Source organism: Anas acuta, chromosome 15 (genome assembly GCF_963932015.1).
Source record: "Anas acuta chromosome 15, bAnaAcu1.1, whole genome shotgun sequence".
Classification (NCBI taxonomy): domain Eukaryota; kingdom Metazoa; phylum Chordata; class Aves; order Anseriformes; family Anatidae; genus Anas; species Anas acuta.
The window spans coordinates 2,886,548-2,905,553 of NC_088993.1; the positions used below are offsets into that span (position 1 = coordinate 2,886,548).

The 19,006-nt window shown below is 44.2% G+C and overlaps 1 protein-coding gene across 1 annotated transcript; it reads right to left on the bottom strand.

The window, feature by feature from the left end:
* Positions 1-1,230: 1,230 nt before the first annotated feature.
* On the bottom strand, positions 1,231-14,948 carry LITAFD (LITAF domain containing). The gene is made up of 5 exons (XM_068699454.1): positions 14,668-14,948; positions 6,051-6,169; positions 4,274-4,339; positions 2,999-3,158; positions 1,231-2,468 (listed from the first exon to the last, which is right to left on the bottom strand). Exons 2-5 carry the CDS (start codon positions 6,154-6,156, stop codon positions 2,360-2,362), a joined length of 441 nt encoding a protein of 146 aa, XP_068555555.1. The 5' UTR covers positions 6,157-6,169; positions 14,668-14,948; the 3' UTR covers positions 1,231-2,359.
* Positions 14,949-19,006: the final 4,058 nt, after the last annotated feature.

Sequence of the window (19,006 nt, forward strand, 5' to 3'; positions counted from 1 at the left end):
CCATGGATTTCTTATCCAGGTCAAGATGTAAGCAAGTGCTCACAACACACCTCAGCTATGGTCTTTGTGCCTGATGTGAGGAGAGGGTGCCCCTGTTCAGACCTACCCTGTCTGTCCCCAAAGCCTTAATGCTTCACAGTTCGTGTTAGTGTTTGAGGAGTGAGAGGATGTTGCATTCAAATACAACAGCGTGGCCAACCTGGCTATACAGTAACCTGTAAGTACACTAAGAACTACAGTAAAATAGTTGCTTGAAAAGACTGTGATCACTTCTGCATGGTGGCAGATCGATATAGTTGCAGATACGTAGAGGGATGTGGAAAGACTTATTTAGAAGCTGTAACGGTAAGGCAAATGGAAGAAGCTACACCAGTGCAGGAAACTGAAAAGTTTTGAATGATGTGCTTGCTGTGTATAGGGCATTGGTTGCACCTGGTTCTCCATGTTCTTCATTTCTAGTCTGCTTGTAAACCTGTGGCTCTCCTCTAACGAGCACAACCTCGAAGAAAGCAGTATCTCTACTTAGCTTTCCTTAAAAGTAGGCTAAAGCATGATCACGCTCTTACTGTCCTTGTGTGATAGCCATCATGGTGTTGCTGATTAACAAATCTGAGTCTCAGTCCAGAAGAGATCCCATGCACGTGTGTGGTCGGTGCAGCAGTTTCGGCAGTGGCAGTAGCTCTGAATTTGAGGGACTGAAGCTCCCCCATAGGGGTGCTGGTGGGACACAGACACATGGAAGTCCTGGCACCCTCAGGCAGCCCTGCTAAGAGCCTGTGGGGTTGCTCTGCCTCTCCTGTGTAAAACAGCTGGAGAAGGCTCAGCGCGATGAGGTAGAATAGCGTTCTGCTCAGGCAGAGCGGGTTTTGAACGGCACCCAGGAGCCGGGGTTTGGTGGAAGCTGAAGGGGCCGCGTGCCTCCTCTGTCCCCCTTGCTCCAGCTGGGCCCAGCCCCGTCCCTCTTTCCTCACTCGTGGCTCGGCTCGGGGCTTGTGCGGGGAGGAGCTCGGCCCCGCCGCGGGCCTGGGCCCCCCAGGGGGCGGTCGAGAGCCGGGCGGGAAGGGCGGGGGCCGGGTCTGAGGCCGGTGCCCCAGCGGGGAGGCCGGGCCGCAGGAGCCGTGAGGTGCCTGGGGAGCGCGGCTGGGGGGCGGGAAGGGAGAACAGGGGCGGTGCGGGGGTTCCCTCAGGTCGGTAGCGCAGAGGCGAAAGCTGACTAGGAAGTTCTGGCTGTTTTATTACTGAAAGTTTGAATTTGTGATGATTTTGTATAGAAGCTGTGGGAAAGAGCACAGGTAGATCGTATGTTCTGCTGAAAGAATCACAAGAAGCAGGCTTGGCTCATGAACAGCGTGGTGTGGTCAAATGCTTCGGGAGGTTTCCTCATGTCGCAGGTGGATTGGAGCATCGCTGCACCAACGCGCTTCGTGCTCCCAGTGAGCTGGGTCGTAGCTGGGGAAGTTTTTGCCTTGCCTCTGGCCTGGCCTCCTCCACACCACTACGCAGGCTGGTGGTTTTCCCAGCTTGCCTGACTCCATTCCCCAGTGGTATGAGGCTCTTGGGCCTCTGACCAAGAGCCTCTGAGGCTCTGACCTTCAGGAGACGTCGATGCATCAGCGCTTGGGTTTGGTTCTGTGGAGTGGGTGAGTGCTGGGATGCTGCCTCTACCCCAGTCCCTCAAGACTACCTTCCTTCTGTGGCTTATTTCCCTGAAGAACTAAAACACAGATTTTCATCAAATAACATCAGGCTAAATGGGACGCTTTATAGTTCTAGCTGCATGGTTTCTACAGATCTTCTGGAGCATGAACAGGGTGCCTTCAGCCGTGGGAAATTTGTTGTATCTCATATGTAACACAACAATGACAATCTCATAACAGCATTTCATCAATAAATAATAACCAGCTACCCCTGTACCACTCACAGCCGCAGGGGTAGGTCACATACAAAGAACAGAGAAAAAATCCCGACCAGTCAGTTTCAGTGCATATAAGGTAAGTGCTTCTCTAACACGTGCTTGTCCAAGCCTCTTGGTTACTGGTGGGTTGAAAAGTCTGTGTCCCAGCTGGGTTGGAGATCTGAGAGTAGTAGTAGCAGCACTGAAGTATTCACTAGCTGGTCACTGTATAACTCAAGAGAACTATTCAATCAGAGCATGAAATAAGTGAAAATGTAAATTAGTCTTTAAGGCTTTTCATTTTGAAGTCAGTCCAACCATGGGATGGTAAACTCCAGATGACTTAGCCAGGGAGCTGCAGAACCAAAGCCTTCTCATAGGTTTCCTGGCAGTAGTTTGACATGTGGAATCTTACACCATTAGGGAACAGAAACTTGGCATCATCTGGTTGCATAAAGTCTGTCCCTATAGTCTTTTGTATCTATAAATATGAAAATGGCAGCATGGGCAGTAATGGTCTGCATCCTTGAAGATCTTCACGAAGAAAGGTACAAAGCAGCATCCAAAACAGCACCTACAGGCAAAGAGGAAATGGACATACATGAAGTGATTTACTAACTTTTCTTTTTATTGGCTTCCTCTATTTTTTGTCTGCCATTTCACAGCATGAATCCTCTTGTCTCCCAGGTTTCTTAATATTTAAATTATCTTCCCAAAGACTAATCATCTTCACTGCTAACACCTTATGTGTTAGTCTGATTTTGAATTATGATAGGGAAGTGAATAATCTTTTACTTGTCTTATGAAAAGTAATAATGTACTTGATTAAATTTAGCATCCCTGGCAGCCATGATGACTGTGTCTAGTATGGACAGATGGCTTCTTAGGATGTACAGAGAAGGGCTAACTGTCTATATAAGCATTAACTAGAATTTTATTTTTTAATGGATCTATCTTTTTAAACTTCTGCTACGAAGAATCTCCGATGTATACATGAAAGGGCTAACTGTCTATATAAGCATTAACTAGAATTTTATTTTTTAATGGATCTATCTTTTTAAACTTCTGCTACGAAGAATCTCCGATGTATACATGAAAGCTTACCCAACCATACACAAGCTGGTGCACAGAAGGTAAGACAGTCTGCCCAGCCTGTAGGTGACCTGTGTGGTGATGTGCTGGCGGCAGGAAGGACATATTGTGGATGTTGGTCTGCTTGAGAAGATTCCTGCTACTATGATCGGAGGCTGAGACACCAGGTAAACTGAGTTTAGGAGTAAACAAGAAGCAGCAAAATTAGAAGGATGTGGAGTATTTTACACATTATCAATCCTTAGTTGTAGAATGTAGGTGCTTAAAATGACCAGTCTAGAGCCACTTCTGTTACTAGTATCGACTAAAGGCATATTCACAAGAGCTACTATAATGTTTGTTCAATGTATCCCAATACATTCCTTCTACCAACCAGTATCTACATGGATAAAAGCATATGCAGGGAACTGCCTACAGGAAAATCTCTACAGTCAGGCAATCTCCACTGCTAAGCGGTGACACTGAGAGTTTATCTTCTGATATTTAACATACTGTGAAAAAGTGTGTTCTCCCTGAAGAAAAGGATTTGAAGGATATAGAGGAGCTTTCTGGATCGGCTTGTCAGTAACTACAAAACATTCAGAAAAGTAGTTACTACATTATACAAACGTCATCAGTCATATGCCAGCATGACTCCAGTTAGTAACGTGTAATTTCCCTCGTGTCTTTTTAGTCTGGATTTGAGTCGGTTATACCTCCTTGAGAAGTGTGCACCTTGTAGCTACAAGAAAGATTTTTTTACAGAAATATTTTCAGTGAAAAATCCCATTTTAAGGCTCCTAAAAACAAGTTAAGGGTACATTCAAACTGTAGCCTAAAACAAAGATCTGGGAGTAGGAAGGTGGTGTCTGTTAGACAGGTAGGATGTATGATATCTGAGTTTGTCTCCTGGTCTTAGGTATTTTAAAAAACACACACATCTCCTTCCTTCCCATAAGAGATGGTATTTGACTTTCTTTGAAGCCTTTCCTCAGTGTCTCCTTTGAGCTTGTCCACTTAAATAAAGGTTACCAGAAAAGGAACAATAAAATAAACTGGACTTAAAATAATTATTATGAAAGTCCTAGCTGGTTCAAAAAAAGAGTGCTTCTGCAGACTGGCAACTGCTGGAAAATGAGTCTGAGTCTGTCATCTTAGGCTATCTTCCAACATTTCTGGGGAAATTTTCCATCTTCTTAGATTGTGATTGTTCAGAAAACTCCTTTAGACTTGAAAACCAAAACCATTTTGCTTTTGTTAGCAGTAGAATTATGATTGTTGTCAGAAACACAGTCCCCCAGCACATACCTGGTTGCTCAACGGTGGTTGTTTCATGATAGGAGTAAGGTGGAGGAGGAGGATATTCATAACCCCCTGTGAAAAGAAAAACAGTAACACAAAAATATGTCCCGCTCATACCTCCCAAAAGCCCTGTTTGGAGTCAAAGCAGATGCATTGGAAGGTGCCTCACAGGAGAGGCTGACATGACTCAGTGAAGTACAGGATAGGGAACAAATGATATTGATTTGATTCACAGATTTTTAAAGCCAAAAGAGCCCACAGTGACTAGCTGGTCTCATTTTTCTGTACAACATAAGCCAAGAAATCAAATCCTTTTTTCAACATGAATTCTTTGACTGCATCTACTCCAGCATAGCATCAGAGTGACACTTTGTCTAATTTTAAAAACAAAATCAACAGTACCTCTAACTAGGTTGTTTCAATGATTACTACCTTTACTAGTAATATTTGAAATCTTTTCTCTAGTCTGAATTTTATCCAGCTTCAGTTTCCAGCCAAGGAATTCCATCATATCTTTGGCTCTACGAAAATAAAATAAAAAAATAAAAAAGTACCTGATGAGTGACACCTCATTTTTTTAATTTATTTTTTCTGTTGTTTTTGTTTTTTGGGGGGGAGATGGAAGGTTTAATTGTAGAAAAAGAAATTTGTAAGAAATTACAAAGTAAAGAATTTCCTCTCAATCTGAAAGAGGAATGTTTTTTTGTTTAAGAGGATTATCACTTGGGATGTTTTGTGAAGAATCTGCTTCCTCTGTGGCTCTCTACGCAGGGACAAGATGGTGCAGCTCAGTGTTAGGTGTGTCAGTGCCTGTCTCTAGGAAGTGAGGCTTTTTGTCCACAACCTCTTGTAAGTTCTTCTGAGTGTTTAGAAAGAAACCAGGGAGATCTTTGTAAAGAAAAATGCGTACAAAGTGCTGATCAGAGTAAAGTGCTCTGAAATGAGTGACGTTCAGAGGCCCCATGCTCACACATCTAGCCTCATTAGCCACCTTCTGACCTCCCCTTCTGGTTTCTGCTCCACTCCTGTCTGGTGAGTGGCGATTTCCTCAATAGCAGGAAGGCAGAAGAGGTAAAACCACTGATATCAGTGTCTTTCAGTGAGCATGGGCTCCAGCAGGCAGAAGACAAAGCAGTGTTGAGAGACTTGTCAGTGTGAGAGCAATGTCCAGTTTCAGAGCAAAAAGCCAACCCAGCAGTACAGCAGCTCTCGGTGCCCGCTTGCAGTCATGGAGCTGCAATGCTAGCAATTCAGTCGTGATGTTTGCTGTGAGATGGCACTGGGGAGGGGTTGCTCATCGCTACGCAACCCAGGTACAAAACTGACTCATCTAGGGAGAGCAGCTCCGGGCAGCAGGAGTGTTTGGGAAGATGCCAGTCCTCTGGAAAACTAGATCACGGTTTGAGTAAGACATAGCCAGTCTGTGTACAGACTTTGCTGGCTGAACACTTGCTTGTTAGGAATACGGAATTACTGTAGAAAGACGTCTGCAACTCCTTTTCCAATAAAGCAATTGTTGTTAGGAAAATGAGTAACTAAACCAACACAAATATATGTGTTTTCCATTTTAAGTGGCGTGCCCATTAGGAAACTATACCAGCTTGCCTACCTCAAGCTGGGTTTTATACACTGGCACAGGCACCTTCTAAACCCATCATGTCCTAACAAAGCCAGGCCCTTTATGAGGTGGCTTAGTTATCCTCTGGAAACCAGCTATCAGTGTCTGCCCCACAGCCACAGGGAGCACGCTCTTTCCGACCCCCTCCTGGCAAAAGCTGCTTACCCTCTTGGCTGCAGTACTCTGGTGCAGAGGGTTCTTGCCTGTAGGGTTCTTGATGCTGTTCATACATAACCATGGGAATTTCCACACGTCCCTTCTCACTAGCCATCTCTGTAGTTCACCTGCCAAAAGCAGTACAAAACATCTGTAAGTGACTTTCAGTGCCCTGCACTTGTCAGTGCCTCCTTCTGTAATTCCTAGTTCTTATACTTGGCTTTCACATAGAGGAAAACCAGCACTTCTAATGTTCTGGCTGTTTTACAGACTAAAGTGTGGTCAGTTACTGTTACACTTCCTCATGAGGAAAATGGGAAGGAGGAACAGAAATTACAATATCGCTTTACTTATTTCTTTGTGTTGGAAAGATAAAACTGTTCACCCAGAAAACACTATGCAACGTGTTCAGTGGGACTGAAAGTGTTACCTTCAGAGAAAAGTTGTATTTTTTTTCCTATGAATTGTCAAAATGATCAAGGAAGGGAAGATCACACTTCAGAGCACCTGTAAAATCCCTTCACATGTCATTAAGTCAGAGCGTGCAACTGTGCAACCCGTGGCAATTTGGATCTTTCATCTGCTTATTGTGCAACCTTATCACCATTGCTATGACCAGTTCTGTACCGTGAAACTATTGTCTCATCACTCCTGTGACATGCTTCTGTTGGGCAAGATCATCATTAAATATGACTGTGCTACCTGAGGCTCTGAACAAGATTAGGCCACAAAGTATGTGTGTTTTGCAGGTGTTAGCAGGGACTGTTCACAACACAGGGGAGGGGGAGGACGCAGCTACAGATGTGTGTTTGTATTACTGTGAATAGAAAGGTGTTAATTATTCATTAAGCACCAAAGCTTAATGGGGGAAAAAGCACCAAAGATAGAATCACAGAATGGTCTGGGTTGGAAGGGACCTTAAAAATCACCTAGTCCATGCCCGTGCCATGAGCAGGGACATCCTTCACTAAACCAGGTTGCCCAAATACTCACCTGGCTTTGAACACTTAGAGTGGTGGGGCTTCCACAGCTGCTCTGGGCAACCTGTTCCAGTGCCTCACCACCTTCATCGTGAAATGTTTCTTCCTCATACTCAATCTAAATCTCTACTCTTTCAGTTTAAAGCTATTGCCCCTTATCTTGTCATACAGGCACTATTTTTTTTTTTAAAGCTTGTCTTTGTCTTTCCATTGTCTTTCTTACAAGACCCTTTTATATATTGAAAGGCTGTGTTAAGGTCTCCCCAGATCCTTCTCTTCCCCAGGTTGAACAGCCCCATCAATCTCTGCCCCTTTTCACAGGAGAGGTGCCCCAGCTCTCTGATCATTGTTGTGGCCTCCTCCGGACCTTCTCCTACAGGTTCTTGTCCCCCTTGTGCTGAGGGTCCCAGCAGCATTGCAGGAGGGACCACAAGATAGTAGAAGGCGAGAATCACCTTCCTCAGCCAGATGCTTCTGAGGGCTGCCTAATGAGTGTAGCGCAGGGTTGCTGGCTGCTCAGGGAACTCCACGGAGCACCTTGCGGTCCAACTATATGTCCTCTCTTACCATGCAGGTGCCTTCCCTGTTTTGGGTCGGGGCTGTGGCCATCCCACGCAGTCATGAGCGATTATGTTAAGAGACATTTGGGTAAGTGAGTAGAGACTGAGAAATGTAATGGCAAGTCGGCACAAGCTGCACATAAGGTCAAACTGGAGGAGCATGGAAATTTCTGAACAAGACAGAATTTCTCAGCAGGCCTGCTTTCAGTGTGTGTTGGGGGGCAAGATGTAGGGGGGGAGTGCAAAAGGGGGAGGGTCTGGGGTGATGAAATGAAACACCAGCCCTAGGGAGGAAGAAAAGAAGGAATTTAAAAGAATCACTAAGGAAGAAGTGCTGCAATTGTCACAGATCTGGATGAGTGGGAAGTGCAGAATGAATAATAAAGCTAATAAGTGGGGTGGTGTAGAGAAAACATCAGAAACACAATATTGGCCATGTTGAGGCCAAGCAAGTTGGAGAAAATTGCTAATATATGGATTGGAGAGGAGGGATGGGGAAAAGTGTATCTCAGTATACTTGGTATAGAGAAACTAAACCAGACTGGGAATGTCAGATGTATCAATGGGCTGACAGGTAACCTTCAAGAGGATCTCACTGAGAATAAAAAAAAAAAGCTGAGAATTGAGAGGCCTTGGGTAAGATGATGCAGTGAAAGCCAAGGGAGGGCCATGATCAATGGAGAAGAGTCTCAACAGTGACTGCAGGTTCAGAAGTGTGATAACAGACAAATGTTGCATTAGCCAGTGTTGGTGCCCCCGTGAGCTGTTTCTGGGATCAGTGTTTCTGGGATCAGCACAAGGATCAGTGGGCAAAAAATTAGGGAGTGTATTCAATTTTTTTGGCTTATTGCTATCTTGGTACTTAAACATCATACACTAAATACTGGGTGGTGTCCGTTCTGATGACATTTCTGCTCAATTCATCTCACTCGTAAAACAGGAAAAAGAAGGAAGGGATTTTGAATTTCATCCAGTGACTGAAGGCCCAGGCAAAAGGCCTGTCATGAAGCCCAGAGCAGGAGGGAATAATAATAATAATAGTAATGGTTAACATAGCGAGAACACTGCAAGCTAACAGCTGAATGCGAGCAAGCACTGACTAATGCTTACTCCACCCAGCAAGGTATTGGTACAACAGCTCCAGCTAAATGCATAGGGCAGGCGACGCAGGAGACAAACCAGTGACATCTGACTTGGCAGCAGAACCAGGAATACAGGGGGAGACCCTGTCTGTGCTTCAGCGGCATTGAGCTCTGAGGCTGTAGGTGTTGGTAACGTTGGTGCCCTGAACGTAAACTGCCCTCAGTGTCTCGTTAGGCAGCTCATAGTGCTGCCGGTAGCCCCATGTGCTGTGGTGGAGCACTTGCCCCAGAGGAGGGCAGGAGCTGCGGGTCCCTGTGCTTACAGCCGGACAGGCAGCTGGGCCCGGTGTCTGCAGCAGTTCCCTCAGCCTCCCTGCAAGGAAGTGCCCCGGGATTAGCTAACCTCCGGGCCTGAGCGCTGCAAGCTCAGAGGCTCAGAGCAGCGTTCCTTGGAGCGCGCTGTGCAGCTCAGGAGGCCCTTGTATTTACCACAGAAGCGGTCACTCTCAGTTCTTGGTTGCTACTGGGCCTGTTATGTCTGAGAGCCCTCTGGGGCTGCAAACCCCCCAAATCTGTAAGTGTTACTGACATGGGTTATAGCTGGAGCCTTTCCTCTCCACTCTCGGAGGTGACTGCTGGGAAGGAAGGCATGGCAGAGAATGGGCGGTGTTAGTAAGGAACCTTGTAGGAAAAAAGGGTAAGGAGAACTGTCAGGCAACAACTCCTGAAGAGGAATAGGAAAGAATAGGAAAACATCCTATAAACATATTATAAACATGAGGTCATCTGGGTCCTCCAGAACCCAGCGCAACATGTAGGAGGCCCGCACTTAATACAGAGGGAGGTGGTGTAGTTGTCTTGTCTGCAGCCATGCTGAGCAAAGAGCTCTCTGCAAGGGCAGAGCAGAGCCCTGCGTGCTTCTGACATGGGGGCTCCTGAGATTGGAATTAAGGAATTAAGGAATTAAGGAAAAGTACCTAACTTGCAGGCAGGAACATGCAGTCCCAGGAGCACAGAAACAAGTCTGTGCCTTCTCTACTCTGAAGTCTGATTCTCTTCTGCATGTGGGCAGGTTCAGTTTGCACTGGAAACTAAAACTCACTTTAAATCCTGTGGAAATTAGTATTATATATAAAAAAAAAAGGGGGGCGGGGGGAGGGAAAGTGGGGAGAGAGAGAAAGCAAATCCTGCCCTGAGGCATATATATGAAGATCCAATTCAGAGAAAGGAAGGTGCAAAGTCTTTATGTTCCAGGAAGGACGTGTCCTAGGGGAGAATAGGCAAGGGCAGTTTCCATCATCTTCCTCTGGGTTTGCTCCAGGCCCTCATGTTCTAGTGTGAAGTGCAGTGCTCGCACAGCCAAGCAAAGCTGCTGTAATGCAGAACTCCGTGGCAGGGAGCACTCTCCAGCACTCACCCACACCTCTGCACATCCCCTCCCGAGCATCCCCAATGACTAAATAACCCCATAGATGAGACTAGTCTGACATGCGTCTCTGGGTGCCTGCAGAGAGGCACAGGCCCTCTGTGCTATACAAAGGGGAAACTAAGGCACAGAGGACAGTCTTGTCAGGAGTCCTGAGAGAATTGTCATTTGGCCTCCCATGTATAGGTGAAGTATTTGCAAAGAGAACAAAGATTTTACTCCTGTCTTTACTATATCTTTTTCAGAAGGGGTTTTCAGTTGTTGTGTATTTGCAATGATGGGCAGAAGTGCAGTCATGTGAGTGTATGAAAATCAATCGTTTTTTCACTTTTCAAAAGCATTTTTTCCAATTTTGATGGGAATATGCTTTGCCACAAGCACCTCTCCTAAGGTGACATTGTGGTACTTGAAATGGAAGTGTTCATGAGACTGGAGTGTCCGCCCCATGGGATTTGTGTCCATTTTGACTGAAGTGTAGCTCAGCAGAACATGAACTGGGAGTTACTGAACTGTCATTTCCAAAATCTCATCGCCTGAATGCTGATACCTTTGTTTTAGCCCTATGAGCCTGTGCCAATGACATATTTATGATTTCATTTGAGGAACTGAAGTTGACTGCAGCACTAATTCCTCTCCATTCATATTCAGCACCTATAGCCTGGAGAAGAGGTGGATGGGATTGGCAGGTGTGTGCGTGTCAGAGCCCAGGTAACGCTTCCTTTGCCCCTCTGTTCTGTTCTGTGGCAGTTCTCTGTCAGAAGTGGGTTGGTCTAATTAAAAATGATGTGGTACTGTGGTGAAAACTGGTCAGGGTTTTCTAATCATTTTCATATTTAACTCAGTCTTTTTTAGCAAGAAGGTTAATTGTTGGGCTTGTACTGCAGACTCCAAATGAGGTTTCCAAAGTGTTTTCAAGAGCACTTGACGTTGGCCTGCCTCTATTCCAGATGAAGCAGTGGTGCTACTCCCAGGACCTAGTTGTGGATGTAGCAGCACAAAACAGCCAGCACTTCTTCTCAAGTAGAGGAGAAAATGTAGGCAGAAGTGGTTATGTGAGAGGGACTAAAGTGGCAAAGGGCTGTCTGCACCCTGTCTGTGCTACGGCTGGCATTAGGGGCTGGATCCGTATCATGGCAGCCGGCACGAGGCTATCCTATCTGGCTGTCATGTTGTGCACCACAATGGCATCCAGAATCTTAGGGAGGACAGGAACAAGAGGCTTTGTGAGAAAAATGTTTACTCCCTGTTCCAGCTGATGTCAGTGTGGGATTTGACATTGACTTTAGTTTTGTGTGTTGGAATATTAACATTAAAATCCTATAGGAAGTGATCTGCAGGTTTCACGGATGCGTGGAGGTATAGCCGTTTTCACCAGGGATCTCTTGGTTTGGAGGATACTAGTCCAAAGGCTACTTTGCTGTGATGTGTTCTTGCTCTCCTCTCATTGCTGTTTTCATGTTTCCTTGGGCAATTAGCCCTTCCAGTTGCATTGATGAAACAGTTTCAATTTATCTTATTTTAAAGAATGACCATTAAAACACCATTGTTGGCATGCAGTTGTATCTGTGGCTTGAATAATACTGAGCGCATCTGTTTTACTGTATTGAAGCAGTTAATTCTAGTTTTCAGCCACCAATGAAACACCAAATTCCTCAGTGGAGAGGTCTTCTCCGATTAGCCCAGAGTTTGTTGTTTAGGGTAACATACACAATGTGCTGAGGCTTTTCAGATGTTCAGGAAGGAATGGTTCCAGCTCTAATACAGGTAAACAGAGTTGGGGAGCAGCATTCAGGTATATGTTTATTTGTATTCTTAAAATAGAAGCTTAAAGACATGACAGCGGGCAGCATATAAAAAGTTGGACACTAAAAAAAATATTCAGCATGTCTGATGTAGACATCCTGTCAATGAAATCAATGAAGGATGCTCTGAAAGTACTGTGCTACCCTGCTGCCTTTTCAAGTTCTTTACTCTAGAATTGCAGTTTTAATCCTGTGGTTATTCTGCTTTGTAAGCCTGTATCAGGCTACCAGCTTCCTCTCTCAAGTGCAGAGGATGGAGCTATGGGGGATTCAGCTGTGTATGAACCATGTTGCTTGTTGCAAGCTCTTCACTTGGTTCCACTGGCTTGTCTGTTGGCTGCATTGGCTCACCAGCCAATATGTAAGGGCCCTGCTCCAGGTGGTCAGTGGAAGAGGTTGGTTGTTCATCTGTTGAAGCCATCAAAAGGATTTTATTATTGACCCAGAGAGCTGGGCAAGAACCCAGAATGTCATTGCGTAGGTAGATGTTGCTCCTCCTCTCCCTTGTGTACAAGGAGATATTTATGTGTAATCCAAGTCACAGTGGCTTAAATGGCAGTTCAGAGCACAAAGAATAACTGTTGTTCACAAAATTAGGAAACATTTACTGAAGAGTGAAATGTTGGTGAGCTGAGCTCCTCAGAAAGAGCTCTTGGCTCTTGGACCACTCTGCAGCAAGACCTTTATCCTTCATGATACTGTAAATGGTTACAATAATGCAAATGTATTTGAAACCTTTTTTTTTTCTTTTTTTTTTTCTTTTTCTTTTTTTTTTTTCTTTTTTTTTTTTTGTCTTCTTTTAGTGCATTTGCTGCAATGTGCACCTGGAGGGCTGGTCGCCTGGTTGCTGGGCTTGCACAGGCAGCTGTAGCATTTGTGCATGCAAATCAGAGTGCAGGGCAGCCTGGCCCTGCCTACATGGACTCACCATGCTGCTGCCTAGGCAGGGACTCCCTGGATTTTCCAGTCCTGTCCCAGGTCAGACGTTTAAGTTAGGTTATTCCTCCTTGAAGGGAGTTCAAGTCTATAATTTAGTACATCTGCTCCTGCTGCTCTCACCTCTAAAGCAGTTCAAAATATTGTAAACTTTTACAAACTTTCTGGCCTAAACTTATTCATGGGAGCTTATCCCTGCTTCTTATTGTGCCAGAATCACCCTTTTAGAAAAGTCCTTCTCCCCCAGAGAGCTTTTCTATCTCTTTGCAGCCTTTCACAGCACTACACGGTTTGTTGTGTCCTCATTTCTGTACAGTAAATTCATCCTTCTTGGACATAAGTGACCAGATGAGCTCTGTCCTCAACCTATATAGTGGTATAAATGTCTTTTTATATTTAGTGGAAATGCTGTCTGTAGTATAATCCAGAGTACTTTTTCCTCTTCTACAGTCACATTGTGCTGGTGACTTGTATTTATGCTGTCATCAGCCAGTAGTAGGTCTTTCTCCTCTGATGTAATTTCCTACTAATGAACTTGTAGTTGAAATTCCTGATAGTATTTTCTAAATGTATAGCTTTGTAGCATTACAACAGATACAAATTCTGTCACGGCAATTGTCTAGGCTGTCTCATTCCGTGTGCAACAGTTTTTATGCTTCCCAACTTTGTGTCTTCATTCATATGTTTTATTAGCCACTCCTATATTTCTGTGAAGGTTATTAATTAAAATAGTAAATAAGATCTGTCACTGATTTCTGTGTGAACCTTTGATGTAAACAAGATGTCTCTCTTAATACCTGCTCCTTAATTTACTGTTTGAGGCATAATCCCTTGCCTTCCTCAGATGACCAGCCGCTCATTTAAAGGGCCCTTGTGAAGGACGAGGAGGATTGGGCCATGAGATTGCATTAGACCTTCTCCCTCCCTAATTACCATTCCAAAAATAGAGTACTAACCACCAAAAGGAAGCATTGTTCAGTGGTTTGTGCGTTAACCTGTGCTGAGGGGAAAAAAAGATGGGTTCAGTTCCTGTTCCGCAGCAGTGATGATAAGCAAATTAGTCTTGGCTTTGCTCAGCTCTGTTGTATACAGAAATATTGTATCAAGGAGATACAATGTCCATTCTGCAGTAACACGGTCCAAACGTGGTTATGTTGTGTCTTAAAATTTGAGCAAGCAGCAGAAGATAGGAAATACCAACTTCAGTCTCTGCCTTGGCACTGTCTTGGCACAGTTTTGGCTGTCACATTCCCTTCTAGCTGTCTGAACTGAGCGCAGCCTTATACAATTGCTTTCAGCACTTCATCCTTACCTTAAAATGGTAAATATTTGCATCTTTGATTTGATTATTTTACAGATTAACATTCCCTACCAAGAGCATTTAATCATGGGTAGCCAGCATTTCATTTATATCCAGCTAAAAATAATGTCCAGAACTTGTCCTTCACTTGAAAGCTGATAGAACAGCTTAAGTGACATGATATAGCATCTGGACTAGCAACTAGCAACCAAGTTATGAATAAACATCAATTTGTAGAAAGCAGGTTTGTGCCCTGCTTTTGTGTGTGAGCTAAGCCCTTTCCTATGGCGCATTAATCTAACTTTCTATTCTTATTACTTTTCTCATCTTCATGTAAAGTATCCTTGGAACAATCTTTGCCTCCAGATTTCCAAAGCTTGGTGAAGCTTGACAATGTAATTATAAAGAGTTAACATTTAACAGCCCAGAGCCACAGCTGTCATATTCCTTCAGCTCCCTGTCCTATCCTTGCCACATCCCTCTCTTTATTTTGTAAGGAGTAAACACAGTACTGATTCAAAGTAATTTGAAAGCTCTTACCTTTAGGTAGCTCTGGCAAGTCTTTGGAGCGAAAATGCTTCAAAAGTTCATCCACTTCATCCACGTCTTTCCAGTGCAGCTGTGTCTAGGAAAGCAAGTAGCACACATGACCACTGACATGGCCTGCCGTCATGCCTCACCAGTGTATGGAGCTGAAGAAGCCAGAGAGTCAGGTTGGTAGACACTGTATAATTATCCCAGCCTACAGCTCACACCTGCTTTGCAGGAAAAGGAATGTTGCATGACAGGCTTGCACCAGAGTTTTTCCCAGATAGTTTTCAAATAGCAGATTGAGTTTATTTCATGCTATCTTGAAGCCTACATGAGGATAATCAGAACAAATGTGGGGTTAACTGGAGGACAACAGAGAGAAGAGGATAACCTAACCTGTCACACTTCTATACCAAACCATCACACAGAATGACAAAAATCCATAGGTACTGTTGGGTCTGGGGCTCTGACATTTCGTTCTTGAAGTCAGTGATCAGTTTCGCTTTCTGACTGATAAAGTGTTGATGCCTAGATCGGCAAATACACCTGGGCCAGGTGGTAGACATTGACATTATAGCTATGATCTTCTTGGTAACTAGGTTTGTGTCTGAGCTTGACTTTCTGTGCAAACAATGCTTTATCTCTGTGCTGGGTGACCAGAGCTGGCTGCCAGACCCCCACCTAGCTGCGCTTTCACTCCACCCTCTCAACAGCACATGGGGAGGAGGTAAGATAGAAAAGCTCATGGACTGAGATGGGGAGATCACTTGCCAGCTGCCATCATGTGCAAGACAAGAGGTGACCTGGGGAAAATTAATTTAATATATTGCCAATTAAGATAGAGTTGGATGGTGAGAGAGACCAAAGCTAAAACTCATTCCCTCAGTCCCTCCTTCCCAAGCTTAACTTCACTCCTTTGCTCCCAACCCATCTATCTGCTCCCCACCCCAAGTGGCACAGGACAGTCAGGAATGGGGACTGTAGTCAGGCCATAACAGTTTTACTTATCCCAGATTTCATCTTCAACACCTTTTCACTACCTATTGTAGTTATACATTATAGATATACCTCTTGACATTTAACCTCATACACATCTTCCCATTAAATCCAAACATCCTTCATTGCCTACCATATTTAGCCCTACACATGGGAGTGATCTTCTTTCTCCTTCAACGGAAATGACCAGTGGACCCTAAGAAATAAAACATTCCCTAAGAAAATGTTGTTAAGAGACATCTACTCAAAGCATTTCTATTTGAATAAAGCAGCAATTTAACGTCTCTGTTCGAATTAAATTGTGTAATAATATTGTGACCATTCCCTTCACATGAGTAAAGGAGTGAATAACTTGCTTGGTATCACACAGGAAACCTGGGGAAGAGCAAAGACATGAAATGCAAAACTAGGATCAGCCAAGCTTAGTGTCTGCCATCCCTTCATATTTTGAGAGTAGCCTAGAGCTGGGGCTTGTCAGGGGAGTCTGCTGCTATTCTGAGGGCGGTTAAAGGTAGCTCATGCATTGTGCAGAAAGTGCTGAGCCTCTGTTCCTGACAGTGAGGCAGACTTGGGCAAGTGTTCTGTATCTGGTCTTTGAGTCCAGGTGAGAGATGAATGAGATGTGCTTTCACCATTAACATCATCCATTAACAATAAATCATCCATTCTCAACAACAAATCTCTGTTTACGTGACTTTACAAGCCATGCTGACAAAAGGAGCATAAAAACCTGGAGGATGCAGCTCTTTGCTCTGTTCTTCCCTTACTCATGGGCGGTTTGTCAGCCGTACCTTAGTTTTAAACCTTTTGCTAATTATTGTTAATTCCTGATCATTGAAGGTCAGGGGCTTCCTGCTCTGCAGCCCCTTCTTCAATAAGACTGCCAGCGCTGATGGGCAGGGGAAGTAATCCTCGTCCCCATGTGCCTGGTAAGAGCTCAGCACACTGCTGTGTTTTCACTGTGAGCCGAGGGCAGGAGGGGCTCCATGCGCAGAGATGCTCCTGCAGCCCGGGCAGCCCTGCAGGGAGCAGGGCAAGGAGCGGCAGGGAGGAGCTGCTACGGCCTCCTGGTAGCCCCCCGTTCCTCTGCTCCACTGGGGTGGGTAGGAGTCAGTAATGAAAGAGCAAAGCTTTGGATTGGAGGGAGGAAAGGTGTCTTAATATTTCTCTTTTTGTTTCTAACTACCTGAAAATACATATTTCACTTGGCAATAAGTTAATATTCCCAATGTCGAGCCTGTTTTGCCCAACATGATAACTGGCGAGCGATCTGTCTGTCTTAATCTCAATCCATGAGCCTTCCCATTCCAGTTCCTCCTGTTTTCTCTGCCTGTCTCACTGAGGTGGGAGTGTGAGCAGCTGGGCAGGAGTGTGGCTTTTAGCGAAGGTTAACCCAGCACAAACTCTCACTCTGTCTCTTTACTCTTTCTGTCCCTTGCAGATGCAGTCATTAACAACGCACAGTTCCCATGAGATACAAAGATCAGCATGTTATTCAGTCACCAGTTGTCTCAAACCTTTCAGCTACAGATCCATCTGCAAAAATCTGACCCTCTGCTAGCACACTAGGGCTGGTTTAAGGTTTTCTTAGAAACACCTTATTTATTTTCATGCATAACATGCTTTACACTGGTGAAAATCAAAAACGAAGGAATGATGTTGATGAGCAAATAATAAAATGAATGAAATGGAGAGGATAGTGAGCCTTCTGAAACTCTGCCTGGTACAGAAATCCAGAAAGTTACAGGGTAGAGAGAGTATGTGTTAGAATGCATCTCAGCGTATTCAGATATGTACTGGTGAAAGTCCTGCTAGCATTAGAGAAACGTGTAATGTGCACCTGACTTTTTAGCAGTTCCATACAAGAACTCGTCAGTATAGGCAGAGGCTGGATGTTCATACAGTTGCATGTTCACGCTGCAACATACATTCCTTAAAGAGGTGTTTTAGGATCTAGCAAAAAAGCTCTGTACTGGATAAAGAAATGAGGGAGGTGACAAAGCAGTAACAAGAATAGTCTCTTTTTGTTTCTGTTATTTATTTTTGTTTATGATAGCTAAATATCTGTGAAATGATGCTTCTGAGATGGTCCCTGCAATCTGAACTTCAGCAACATGTTTGTGAGTGTGCATGGGATAAAAGTCAGGGGTACAAAAACGTTCATTTGTTTCTCTTGGTTTTAAAAGTAAGTGTCCATAGCATGTGAGACAGGGGAACATATTATAATATATATACAAATTATATATGTAATATATTATAATTTGCATATAAAAATGTTAGCTTAGTGATTATGTATGTTCTTTTTGTCATGAAGCTGGTAATCAGTAGCCCTGAAATCTTTCACTCCTTGCTTTTCAGTGGCTGCACCGTTGCATTGGAGATGCTGCCATTAAACAGGAAATTAATTGGTGGGAGAAGGGGCTCGTTTCTTGGGGAGAGATGTCTTTTTTTCCCCTTCTCCTCCACCCCCTTTTCATTTTTAACTCCTGAAGAGTAGAGGGGGAATAAAAAGTGATGGAACCCTGAGCGCATGCAAAGGTGCTCGTGCACAAGAAATTCTTACTGTGGTGCAGAGCAGCTTAAGTGCTTAAATATTTAGGACAGCTTTAATGCTTAACATACTGCCAAGTTGATGCTTATGAAAGAAGTAGAAGCTATTTAAGCTCCTGGGGCTGTTTCCAGGCCTACAGGAGGCAGGCACTCACTTGAGAGAGAGGTCTGTTTTGCCTCTTCCAGGTGCTATTTGGCATCCACATGTTCTCACATCTCCAGCCTTTGTTATAGGTGGGATGGGAGGATGCAAAGGTACCTCTTTTTTCCTGACATACCCACCTTCCTCCCTGCTGTGGTCACCCACCAATCCCACCACGATTCTTCAGTCTGTGGGGGAAGTGAGTGATTTTAAACCTCTGTTTACCTGCGTATCGCCGGCTTTCTTTTGCAATCTTAATTATGCTGTTTGTTCTAAGAGGAACTATGTAATGCTTAGCAAAGAGCGAGATTGCATCGGTCCCCTGAATAATTATATCATTCCCCTGAATATCACGTATGCTATCAGAAACAAACAAGGATGTAATAATCATTGTAAATGAGTCCATCAGAGCTGATTGCTTTCTCTACCATCACAAAAGATTGTTGCTATGTTGACAGTTCTTTAGTTTTTTCCCCTCTGTTTTTGCTTACAGTCTTTCATGTGATGCGACAGCTGGAATCAAGACTTTTCTTTTTTTTTCTGTGTGTGGTTGATTACACTAGGTCTGACTGTAGATGTTGTGAGCATGCAGTTAAGATCAGAAGGATCATTGTATGTGATGCAGGCTGTAAAACCTCACCCAGGGATTTCTGCAAAACT